Source organism: Polyergus mexicanus, unplaced genomic scaffold (genome assembly GCF_030449975.1).
Source record: "Polyergus mexicanus isolate NDT 795.1 unplaced genomic scaffold, iyPolMexi1.0 SCAF_25, whole genome shotgun sequence".
NCBI classification, from domain to species: Eukaryota; Metazoa; Arthropoda; class Insecta; order Hymenoptera; family Formicidae; genus Polyergus; species Polyergus mexicanus.
In genome coordinates this window covers 733,391-746,873 of record NW_027223345.1, presented here as the reverse complement: position 1 = coordinate 746,873, position 13,483 = coordinate 733,391, and the positions used below count along the sequence as shown (strand labels likewise).

At 41.3% G+C, this 13,483-nt stretch overlaps 1 protein-coding gene and 1 long non-coding RNA gene across 2 annotated transcripts in view; one reads left to right on the top strand and one right to left on the bottom strand.

Moving 5' to 3' along the window:
- Positions 1-13,483, bottom strand: part of LOC138943131 (uncharacterized) — a 344,651-nt gene that overhangs the window by 230,146 nt on the left and 101,022 nt on the right. The window lies entirely within an intron of this gene.
- The window catches only part of LOC138943240 (neural cell adhesion molecule 1), a 101,490-nt gene that overhangs the window by 64,177 nt on the left and 23,830 nt on the right, over positions 1-13,483 (top strand). Inside the window, exons 2-4 of the mRNA XM_070313849.1 lie at positions 1,654-1,780; positions 5,132-5,343; positions 5,912-6,238. Coding sequence (XP_070169950.1) covers positions 1,654-1,780; positions 5,132-5,343; positions 5,912-6,238 — 666 coding nt within the window. The remainder of the gene's footprint in view (positions 1-1,653; positions 1,781-5,131; positions 5,344-5,911; positions 6,239-13,483) is intronic.

The following is a 13,483-nucleotide window of genomic DNA, read 5'->3' as shown; positions in this document are numbered from 1 at the left end:
GCCCACTCGCGGAGTTAAACTGCTATTTTTCTTGTGATAAATGAAATTGTTTTGCGCGCGGCGCTTGTCACGCTGGCGAACGTTTCGCGAGTTTGTGCCGAGAGCTTCCTCGAGTTTCCTTTCGAACCGCTTTCGAAACTTCTCTCCTAGGGATTAGATGAGATCGGAAGAATGTGCCCGTTTCGTAATAGGATCGTATCCCGCAACAACGATATCTTGATCGAATGAAATGTAATGGTGTATAATTTATAAGTGTCATATTGTTAAACGCATGCGTTAAGTCTCATTGTGTTAAACGTATTGACCGGTAATGAATCTTTATATAGTTTCTGTCTCATACTATAATTTTTGTATAGACTCTCTCTGTATAATGCTAGAACATGAGAAGTGGTGGGGTATTTTGGGAAAAATCAGGAAGATATTGATTTAATAAAATTGATAAAAAAATTATAATAATAGACTTGAAATTTTATTGCCAATTAATAATATGGTAAGGCAAAAAGTAGTTTGATATTGTCAAAAGTATCGGTATGACCGAAAGCGCAAGGCAATAGGTCAACTAAACACATATGTTTGCTCATCGCGTTTCTCATATCGAGCGACCTATCGTCCTATATCGAAAAGCCCCGGTCGCTGGTATTCTAATTTCACATTCAGAGCGTCGAGGAGCTCTGCGACCGCTCCGGACCCTTCGGCAAACACTTTGCACGTTCTCGCAATATCTTCGCGGATCTCGACGCGGAAGACACTGACCGCGCACGCCTTTGAACACGTCACTGGCGGACGCGATCCGTTTTTCCGGCTACTTTCGCCCCATTTTCTTCCGCTTTTCGTGGAAGGTATTGGCGCTTTATAGCTCGATCACGAAAGTCCGTGGACTTTCGAGATTGGCCGGTCGTGTTGCGATCGGACGTCGAACGACGGAACTCTAGTGTGGTGATCGATGAGATCCCTGGTAACGATCGCTCCTGAGGTACGACGTTCCCGCTCGAAGCGATCGAGATCACGTCAGATGAGACGTCGAGAAACGCGTCGTCGTGGAAAGATAGTATGTCAGAGAGAGAAAGACACACAGAAAGAGAGAGAGAGAGAGAGAAGGAGGAGACAGCTCATTAAAACGCGATACCTCCATCTACATGTGAATCTAATCGGGTGGATAAAACCGCAGCGACATCAAACCATCGTCGTCTACCTCATCACGGGAAAGGACCTTAAACTCAAATAGAAGCTCACCTTTAATCGTCAGCGTGTACATCACGGCTAAATTCTCATCTAATGAGAGCTAATCCTGGTGTTTTCTTGTTAGTGAAAATCATATTAGCGTTTTACCTGTCGTAGCAATTATCGTGTCATTGGTATCTTAGAAGCTCCAAGTGATTGATATAGCATCCGTTGATCGTTCTTGCGAATTAAGCTACGGTTTCCTCTCGGAAATAAGGAAAAATCTTGGGATTTATGATATTTCTGCTGATACATTAAAATTTTAGTTGAATTGCTCATGGATTAATGATGGGATTTAATATTTCCAATTTACGATGATTCGCAATTAGGCTCAATCGATTTAGAATACATATTGCGCGTATCTAAAATATTAAAAAAAAAAAAAAAAGAAAGAAAGACTCTCTTATAAATATATTTCTTCCTTTGTTGCAGTACCGATTGTTGCCGTTAATGGTGTAGTCGGAAACAAGGTGCAGCTCCCTTGCGACATTTCGTCTGATAACGACGAAGTCAACATGGTGCTTTGGTACAAGGAAGGCGGATCTGAACCAATTTACAGGTGAGATTTTGAATAATTTAAAGCTAAAACTACACTTATATTTGCTATAATTGCTTTTCTTAAATATTAAAATTCTTTTTATTTGATTGATTTCTGAACTCTTTGAATCTTTACATTTGCTCCCGTATCACAAATTTACGTATATATATTTTTCTACATATGTAAATATACTTTCTATCTACGTTCTAAATTCCCAATATATTGTATATACCGAAGAGAAACGCGTCGAAAAATGATTTTTCTCGAATGCAAAAAAAACGTAGCGAAGACTTCTTCCCGAACGCAAAAATCATCCTTATCGTCTATAAAGTTCACTTTCTTGGAAGAAATCCTAAAAGGAATGAGCGCGATGTGGTTCAGGTCCGGAAATTCCTCGTGTTATTTTCCGCGATGAAGTTCATTCGCTCTACTCGGGTGGACGTTTCGCTTCCGCGGCCTGTGAAATTTTGCATATAGAATGGCCGCCCTGCTCACCGCTGGGGGAAGCAAGGAGAGACGGTGCCCCCTCCTCATGAGAGAGGAGGGGGACTTTAGCATCCGACGGGTCATATTTAAGAAATGTAATAAGGTGTAAGATATGTGCGGGGGGATGGCGATGCATCGTCTCGCGGTAAAGGCCGGGGGCGAAGAGGGTGCCGAGCTGGCACTCGGTTCGAGGAACACGCTTGTTGTAAAGTCAGTTTAATCCCCGCCGCGACGAAGAACTTAAAATTTAAAGGCGCCCGTCGTACTAAAGCGTCTCTCTCTCTCTCTCTCTCTCTCCCTTGGCGTCAACTCATACCTTCTCGCGGGACCTTTCCGAGTAAAATATTTATTACGTGACATCGTGCCCGCTTATCGTACGCTAGACCGTTAAGAAAAGGAAACTCTGCGAGACTACGTGGACACGATCGCGCGCACAGCCCTTTCTTAGATCCCTTTCTTGCGAATGTATTCAACGTCTCGTTTGCGATACAGATAATCCGTATGACGTTTAAATGTCATCAGGATTTCCTATCAAGCTGTTTTACTTATTCAACTAAAGAACAAGCAGTTTTCTTTCACACTTTTATTTAACCATATTAATTTTAACGGTTCAATAAAATTTCCATAAATCCTTGAAGATGATGGAATTTTTTCGCGTCGTCTATATCGGAGTTCGTTTAATTTTTCATTTAGTTAGGCGAGAGGGATAGGGAGAGTCAAACAATCGACTACGTTCTTCATAATATTTGATCGCGATCGCATTAGAGATCTTTGAGTTTCAATATTACTCTATAATATTGAGCACTCAGCGTCTCGATGGAACAAAACGCTTGGTAATATTTACAATCTCTCGGGCGGTCTTCGCATTTTACCTATAATAGATAACACTTTGCAAAATCGAATCCACTCAATTCCCATTCTACCTTCTCTGTCTCAGGAAAGTTTCAAGACACTTAGAGCCACCGAAGCGACCTGGTAAATTCTTTCCCTCGTGTGAGACTTTATAAAGTAATCGATTTTTTAGTGAGTTCCCGATGTAGTAGAAAATAATAGCTAAACAAAGGACACGTTTTTACTCTTGCAGAGTGTTGTTTGAAAACGTCTTTCAATAGATTGTCGAAAATTTATATTACCTTTATCTCTTTACAAAAATAATTTACGATACAATCGAGGATACGAGATACGAGATTTATCGAATTTTTGATCGAGCGGGTGCCACTTTATCCGCAAATCGTTTTCGCGAATTGTAAAGAGCAACACAGAGTTAATCTACACTGCAATCTTCCAAGATAACGAAGAAACGCCTGCAGGCGATGCCTTTCCGGAGAGGTGTCGACGAATCAGCCTCTCAAGTCGTGATCGACGAGTCGGGTGAGTAGACAGGCGACCGATCGATCTTGAGAGTCGCTCCGCCGTCGACGAACGCAAGGAGCCCGAGGTCGGAAGACCGATATGGGAAAATCGCTTTTCAAGATTATCGCTCGCGAGAAAAGTCGGTCAAACGTGTTATATCCGCGGGTCGTTCTCGCGCTCGACGAACCGGAGTTGTACCCGACCGCGTCCAAGGGCTGCTTTATCTATGACAAAACGAGACGGATGTACCATACGCGCAACATCGGTAGCGTCCGTTATAGAAGCGTCCCATCTCGTCTGTTGAAGGTGCGAAGTGGAAGAATTAAATCGTATTTCAACGTCAATGCCGCGGAAGCAAGAGCGCGAGGATGGGATAGCTTTGGGAATACTCAGTCATGGGCGAAAATCCGAACTCTCATGCAGTCGCGGAACGCAATTTAACTTTTAGTCGCTCGCGGGGAGCCGTTGGAAAGCTCAGTCGTGTTCTCTGTTCCCTACGTTCTCTCTCTCTCTCTCTCTCTCTCTTACTCCTTCGTCTCGAGTTACCCCTCTTCTTTCCGTCACGCGCGCGAACCCTCTTATATATCCAACAGTCCCTTTAATCCATCTCCTTTTGTTCTCGTCCTTGCTCTCATCCGCGGATGCTTAATATGCAATCACGCACTGGGAACAGTTCCCATGTGACTCCCATGTATATAGACGTATCCATCCGACTACTAGCCTCGAATCATAGTTCCGCGAACGGTTTTCTAACAGAGCTAATCGCGATAGGAATGTGTTTGAACGACATGTGTTTGAATCCTGCGAACAATAAAGATTCTAAATTTAATTTTTTAGACTACCGGTTCAAATTGATTGAATTCACATTCATTTGCAAAAGCTTTGCGTATGTAATTAAACGAACAAATGAAATTTTCTTATTAGATTCCATTCGTCGCGCGCGCGCAAATTTAATTACAATCGTGCAAATTATACTGATTATAATTTTATCATCACGATTAAAGATATTTGTTTTTATAACCGAGGAGAGAAATCTTTTAAATGTTATATGTTTAATATTATACATATATTCTGTCATTCACTATTCAGGAATACGTTCATTTATTATGGTAACTGATAATTAATTCAATCACGACAAGCTTTCAATAACGTCGTCAGCATAGCTGTTTCAATTGACTGCAATTACATCGCAAATTACGTAATTAAATTGGCACAGTTTTTGATACGAATAACGAGCAAAGCGGTAATTATCCACGATAAATTGACTCTTATTACGAGGAACGAATATTCTATCGGAAACATTCTAGTATTCCATATTAGCGAAAAATATTGAAATTTCATATTATATAATATACAAGTATAATTAAATACAGCATATATATATATAATAATAATAATAATAATAATAATAATAATAATAATACGCACATAATATTCATCATAACATCATAATAATTCGCAGAGTGAATGTGCAATCGTTAAAGATAGACTCTTTAAGATAGAGTAACAAGAAAGTTAATCGATTTGTTGTAGCTTTGATGTACGCGGTAGTCGGCAGTTCAGCGACGCCCGTCTTTGGTCGTCGCCATCGGCATTGGGACCAAGAGCTTTTTTTATGTCAGCGACGAATCCAGCTCACCTCAGCATCGATCGGCTGCAGAGCGTGGACGAGGGGATCTATCGGTGCCGGGTGGACTTCAGAAACTCGCCGACGCGGAAACAAAAGATGAACTTAACCGTTATAGGTGAGCGCATTGTATCGCGGTGAAACTCAATCAACCCGGCGATCACGCAACAATTAAAGTCGGTCCTTTTGATGAAACGCGGTTTAATGGAGGTCGCGTCAAAGTATCGGAGCAAGAAGCAGCTTTGAGAGAGCGAACGCTTTCATACACACGCGCATACACGTATATAGGACGCGTAATTAAACAACGCTAAATATAATAAACGTACAATTTCGTCAAGCGATGCGTAAAGTTGGCGCGTTTACGTATACATTTGCTCTCGATACATTTCGTGGGCGTTGACTTATGAACTCGGTGCTTTCCGGGGCATAAATTAATCCCGGCGTAAGCCGCGCGGTTTGCTCCGCAAACTGAGAGCTTCGCCGCGGTAATATACTATACTTCGTAACTATGACCTGTTTTGGGGCCCATTATAACGGTTAATTCTGCTACAACCGAGCCAAAGTTCCCTCTCGGTTTCTACCGCATCGACCGCATACGCATCTCTCCGCGCTGACTGTCGCTTCGCTTGACAAACGATCGATTAATAACCCGCGCTGGATTCTAACGACGCATGCTGTTCGCACAGTGTCACCGTCGAAGCCGATAATATTGAACGAGGCGATGAAGAACATTGGGCAACTCCGGGGCATTGAGGAGACGTACAACGAGGGGAACGACGTGAACCTGATTTGCGAGGTACGTGGCGGCAAACCGCCCCCGAAGCTGACGTGGTATCTCGACAACACCGTGATAGACGAATCCTATCGCTACAACGCCGAGACCGGGATAACGGTTAACCACTTGGCATATCCGAAAATTGGCCGACAGCATCTCAAGGCGAGGCTGATCTGTCAGGCCAGTAACACGAATTTGGTGCCACCGCAAACCAGGCTGCTCATCCTCAACGTGAATCGTAAGTCGTTGACAATTTTCTGTACTCTATCTTTTCGCGATATTTATTTATTTATTTTTTTTTTTTCGTACCATCCGGTGAAAATGCATTTTAATGAAAAGCAGTTTTGTGTTAGTTTTTTAGCTTCTGTCTTTCGTCTCTCTCAAATTCGTACACGATCCAATTTCGCGCGGCATTAAATATCACGTTCACGCATGTCATCACGATAACGTAATTCTAAATTTGCAATGCGACATTTGCTTTTCATAGTGGTATGTATTAACCAAATGATTCAGTCCGCAACGTAAAAATGGATCCCCACAGACTCCATCCGGTGCCACGTAATAATTTCGTTCAGCGTCACGCGAGATCGAGGATATAATTGCGTTTGCTGTAAATACTGTATATCCGAAAATAGTGTTTTTACATAAACAAGAGAATAGAGATAAAGAGAGAGAGAGAGAATGGTTCTGACTGTGTGTAATAACTTTGGCGCTGAGTCAGCATGTCGATCATTTCGCTCGCGCAAAAAGCGAAGGCACCTTTCTCGGTGACGCTTAAAACGAGAACCACCGATTACCTTAATGTACATCCATAGTGAATGACGATCAAGAAATGCTCTACTTATGCGACTCACTTTGTCAATCTCTGTAATATTGCATGCTCTTGCAATGCAATTTTTTAGCGTGTTCTTTATAGGAATAGCAATTTATCAAACAGACGCCGTATCTAGCTCAATTTGTTCCCCCCCAACAACAAAAAAAAAAAAAAAAAAATCAAAGTCGAAAATGTGAATACTACGAATGTGAAACTTGTTAGCATTGTTCGCTCAAATATTTCATATGACTAATACATATTCTGAAATGAGATAGCACCGCACAAAGTACAAAAATATAATTTATATTATATGTAAATCATTATAATTATCGTTGTTTTTATATAATGTTTTTGCTTTCGATAGTTATCTCGCGGGGAAGTACGGCAAATTATTGTTTACCTTTTCTCATATTTTGCTATATTATAGCAACGGTCGTTAAACGTAAACGTGCCCAGTGGACGTAAAGTGCTGGATATACGTAGTTCCATGTAACCATTAATGTAAGTACGCAATTATCGCGTGCATAACGAGAGTTACGAGAGGTACGAGAGTTCTCCATTTGCGCGTTGCGGTAAACGTGAAACTCCACCGACAAGTTGATGCGTTTTGCGAAAGAGAAACATTTAACACCAGCCTAGTTTCACGTATTTTCCTATCTAAGGATGATATCTCCCTGAATGAATGTTTATTTCTATTTATGGAAACGGCACAAACGTCACAAGAACTTTTACAATAAAGTGTCGCTGATCCTTAACGCGCTAATACAACATACGTCGATGTTTCTATTTGCTCCGCGACCAGTGTTTTAGGCATTTCTCACACCTACCTACCTACCTACCTACCTACCTACCTACATCATAGACGAATCGCTTCAACGGTCATAGAAAAACATGTACCGAAGGTCTTTTCACTAGTGGTCCTAGCCGGGCCAAGGTATTCGCGAGCTGAACCTATTAGTCGCCCGGCCGAGATTAACCGATAGAGATAACAGTAACGCCTCTCGTAAGACGGATCAGTGAATCGCGTGTCTCTCGGCCCGCAGCTTCGATTTCGTGTTTCCTCGTCAACACTTGGCGTGCGACAGCGCGTCCATGTTCGAGTGTGTTATTCTTGTTGCCCCAAGACCGTGGTCGATAGATGTGACGAGAACGCCCCCGCCCTCTCTCTCTCTCTCTCTCTCTCTCTCTCTCTCTATGTACGCGTGTGCGTGTGCGCGTCTGCGAGCGCGTTAATTGCCCCCGCATGAAGGGAGGGTAAGAAGGTACTCTTGGCGCGTCAAGATATCGCATAAGTGGTGAGGGGGTTCGACTCTTGTAATGACCCGAGTAACGTCGTTTCAGACTTGGCGGTGAACGGCAAGGGTGGGAAGAAACTGTTCGAACCTACGGGGCGATAACGTTAATGTAAACACGCGTGAAAGCATTAGTACTCCGACGTAGCTGCAAGAGGCGCTAATTCGTAGCCGATTGATCTCGCCGATCGCGCGTTACGGACTCGCGTGCACGGTATCGCATTGGGGGAGACACGCGGCGATCCGTGACGATATAATAGATGCACGCCAACTCTATTCAATAGCACGATTAATAGTAATATAAAAAAGTAATAGCAAATAGAAGCATTGATCGCACGTACGTATAATTTTATTAGAAATTAATCTTTGGCTAGACCGAATTTTTTTGCGTTGTATTAAAGACTACAAGTCCTTGTTATAATCTAAGTTGAACGTAATTATGCTATCCAAGACGCAACGTTCAGTATAAAAATTTTTGCCCATATTTGATTCTACAACTCGCATGTAAAAAATCGATCTACGTCTAGTGTATATAAATTGTTGTTTCTTCTACAGATCACGGAGAATGACTTTGATTGCTTCTATTCGAAGGAATTGAATATATGAAAGCTTTCCATAGTTATGCGAGATAGGTAGTTTGCGGACAATGTGCGTGGTCCTATATCAGCGATATATAACCGGATAGTACAGTAGATACGCGGACATACTCTCGTATGCGAATAATTTCGTACAATCCCGCGGGTGATGCCTATTAATTCATACATTGCGACGCGCGTCGAATTCGTTCGATAGACCAAATAATAATAAGCATGCATGCGCACGTTCCCGCGTGCTCGAATGCGTATCAAAATTCATTTTTAATTGCTGTCGCATAAATCACGTTGAAATTTTAGTGAAAAATTAAATACTTTTGAAGAACGAGTTATATCTTTCATCGCCATGATTTAACCGTTGGCTTCTATTAGGTGTACAACTTTGCTTCCGCCGTTTTTTTCCGAAATTCGAGGCTTTATTGTAAAAAACTGGTTATACATTTATGATTCAAAGTATCGTCCACTCCCAATGATCGTGCCAATTCTTTTTGACTTTGACTCGAGTCTTCGTTAAGTAATGCCCCCAATTCTGTATCTTCGAAAACCTTCCCTCTTCCACCGCTATGCCGGTCTTCGACGTGAAAATCACCGTTCTTGAAGCGTTGAAAACACTCGCGACACGTTCTTTCGCTAATAACGGCTTCACCATAAGTATTTGAGAGCATTCGATGAGCCTCAGCCGCAGATTTCTTCATATTGAAGCAGAAAATTAAAACCTCCTCCCGCAAATGACGAGAATTTGGCTCGTAAACTGACATTTTCAATCGAGAATAACTTTATGACGCAGACACAAATCGACTAATGTTTCTACGGGGTTAGGTTATGTTGACAGATGCCCAAGTTTATCGCACGACGTCTATGATCTATTTATTTCGACCGCTACTTGCCGCTAAAGCCATCTATAGGAAAACGGCGGAAGTAAAGTTGTACAATATCTCAGTTGTCTAATATCTCAATTGGACAATTCTACGTCTAATGCTGGAGATTTGAGAGAAATGTGTTTTGTGCGAAAATTTATAATAATCTTTTGAAAATTAAAAGGGAATAGCTTTTTCGAGGAGAGAAAAGTTTTACATAGGTATATAATAATAGATTAATTAAAGACTGTGTTTTATGCGAAGGTTTATAATAATCTTTTTAAAATTAAAAAGGAATAGTTTTTAAAGGGAGAAAAGTTTTTTACCATACATATATGGTATAATAATACAATACATCAATTATAAAGACTAAGTAATTGTAATTTCTCGACATTTTACGATATCGCGCTGCAGCGAGATTTGATCGGTGAGAATGTGAAGAATAGGTAAGTAAGCGGGCACGAAATGCGTGACGCGACTAACCGTGACGGGGAGCTTTTCGAGTGACCTGGTATGCCCGCATCGTAGCATGCAAATTGCGCGCTTTGTTCATCAATTTTTTGCAAGAGCGAAACACAAATGGCGAGAGGCGTATTCGCGCGGCGCCGGATTCATGTGACGCCGGCCGGCTTAAAAATTAAAGTCGACATCAATGCGGTAACCATGCGGCTCGCTAGACTTGCCAATTGCAATTGCGTCAATTTGTTGCATCCGCGCATACGAGCACGCACCTCCACTCACCGACGTTTATTCGTGCGCGGTGATGCGCGTCTCGGGGCCGTTCACTTGATATAATAATTAATAATCTCGCGTCCCTCTTTTCTCCCACACCCTCTTCCCTCCTCCGCCGCGAGGCTTTTTTCTATGGCCGCCTAGAACATTCATCGTCATTCATCAGGAGGGCTATCTCGATTTGGTTTCCCCGATAAGGCCGAGAGGATTTCTCTTCGCCATGTGTTTTTCGTCGACCGCATCTACGAGGCATTGATTTCGGTCGAGAGTCGCGGCGCGCTTTTCGGAGCAGGTGGCCGTTTAACCGCCTGGAAATAAATGAGAAGGTGCGAAGAACGCCGGGTTTGATAAGTGCGCCTATCGGGGGCGTCGACTCGTTCCACCAGGGAATTATTCGAACAAACGATAACGCTACGGTAAACACGCGTGAAACCATTAAGGCTCGATCTGCAAGCGAGCGTTAATTCACAAGATGGTCGCTCACCGATGGTTGTTAGTTGCAGCGCGTCAGATAATATACGAGTAGAACTTGATGCGTATACATTACGATTAACGATAAAACGAGTCGGATTTTACGCATAGAAATATATGAAGAAGGAACGATTCTCTTTGCGGTACTCTCCGTTATATTGACGTTACGGAGGCTGTGATTGACCCGCTAAGTTCCAATCTTGGTGCTGTATTTTTATCACTATCGCTAAAGGATGAAAATATGTCGGATACGCATAATTTAAGATTTCTTTCGTGGCTGCAACATTCTTTTTTGTTATTATGAAACGTGTCTGTCTCATCTCGAATTTTCAAACGTAAATACTCGAGAATTAAACTAGCCAGCTATTTCATGATAACAATAGAAGCGTGCAAACACGACACCTAATACGGTTGATAGAGTAGAACAATTTGTCAAAGCTTTCGACGATTGTTCAATTGCGAATGATGATAAAGCCACAATGTCGAAGATTTGATTCTACTCATATCGTACTGAGAATCATTGATTTCAGGTTTCGCCAATAACGCATCGATATTTCGTATTCTTGCACTTTAAAAAAAAAAAAAAAAAAAAAAAAAAAATGAACGTTGAAAATAGACAATCCTTTCTGCTCATTCTCAAAAATAAGGCACAATCGCGAATGATACGCCCATCGATACAACACGCACTACCGGGTCTTCATACATATCTCAGATCTATCCAAAATTAAATTACTCTCGAACCTAATCGATATGCTTTAATTAATATTAATCTTTATCAAGACGTCGCTAATATACGAAGAACGTTTATCTGCGAAGCGGATAATGCCGATTCTTCGTTGCATGTGCGCATTAAAGCGGCTTTCACGGCGTTCTCGTTTGCATTCAAGTAAATCCTTGACCATCGGATTAGTAGACGCCAAAGTTAATTATTCGGATGAATGAAACTTTCTACAAGTGCAAATATATGGTGAGAGTGACGCAAGGACCATCGAAGCTGTTCGTAGATATTATGCTTGTGCGTGTGCAATATAATGTGTATATGTGGGTGAGTGTGAATGTCAGGAAGAGGGCACAGGGCGAAACGGAGGAACCAATTTTGGAGAAGTGGCTACCAACTAATGGCAATTAGGGGTTGTATGAGTGGCTGGCCGTGGCGGCGCATAAGCGTGCGTTGGAATTTACGAGGACGAGCGCGCGGCACCAACGTAATATTACAGATAGCTTTATCGTTTGCGATCAATACGGGTATCAAATAATCGCGCCACGTGCGGCCCAAATACATTAACATATTATGTAAGTGTTTCAAGAACAAAATGAAGAAGAAAATAATCTTGTAAATACGGAATTAGGTTTCTTCATATTATGTTACAGTCATTCGTTATATTAGGTGTACAACTTTGCTTCCGCCGTTTTTTTTCCGAAATTCGAGGCTTTATTGTAAAAAACTGGTTATATATTTATGATTCAAAGTATCGTCCACTCCCAATGATCGTGCCAATTCTTTTTAACTTTGACTCGAGTCTTCATTAAGCAATGCCTCCAATTCTGCATCTTCGAAAACTTTCTCTCTTCCACCGCTATGCCGGTCTTCGACGTGAAAATCACCGTTCTTGAAGCGTTGAAACCACTCGCGACACGTTCTTTCACTAATAAGTTCACCATAAGTATTTGAGAGCGTTCGATGAGCCTCAGCCGCAGATTTCTTCATATTGAAGCAGAAAATTAAAACCTCCCGCAAACGACGAGAATTTGGCTCGTAAACTGACATTTTCAATCGAGAATAACTTTATGACACAGACACAAATCGATTAATGTTTCTATGGGGTTATGTTGACAGGTGCCCAACTTTATCGCACGACGTCTATGATCTATTTATTTCGACCGCTACTTACCGCTAAAGCCACCTATAGGAAAACAGCGGAAGCAAAGTTGTACATCTAATAATTGTGACATTAGGGTCAAAGATGGATCTATATGGAAAGTAATGATACTTAAGACTTGACGACACAGTTATCGTTTGATAGACAATAATCATTCTTCGGAATATGCTCATTTCCAAAATAATATATTATTATTCTTTTGGGGTTAAACTCGTGCGTTTCTTAGATCAATACAATCGTAACATTTAAACTAAAAAAACATGGAATTAAATTTCTAAATCACCGTCGCATCAAATATAGGCCGGAGAGAGAATAAAATTGATATCGGAAACAGATATTGGTCATCTACGGGAGAGAGAGAGAGAGAAAATACAATTGCATTTTAATATTGAGACTTTAATTCTGTCAGAAAGCATATCGTTCCGTATCGTTTTAGTATCAAGATCGTTGAAACTATTTGGAATACAGGAGATCGTAGATGTTCCAGCAAAAGTGGATTTTAAAATAATAACTAACAAAAAGAGTTGATTTGCGATTGAGGGATCAATTACGAAAATTAACTGTGTACGAGTTATATGATTGAATTTTGTATAACAAGAACAGAGTATTTTACAAGCGTACAATATGTCCGAGTAAATAATGCGTTAAGGATGAACGATAAGGGTAACTTGTGCTGTTACGAGGTAAACGTTCGTCTTTTCAAAGATCTTTTACAACAATAGTAAACGATATAAAATACGATTCTCTCTCTCTCTCTCTCTCTCTTGCGACTTTGCGAATTAAACAATTAAAATTTATCATTGTCGCGCGAAGAACAAGGTTTGTGATGTCGACTTTGCGACTT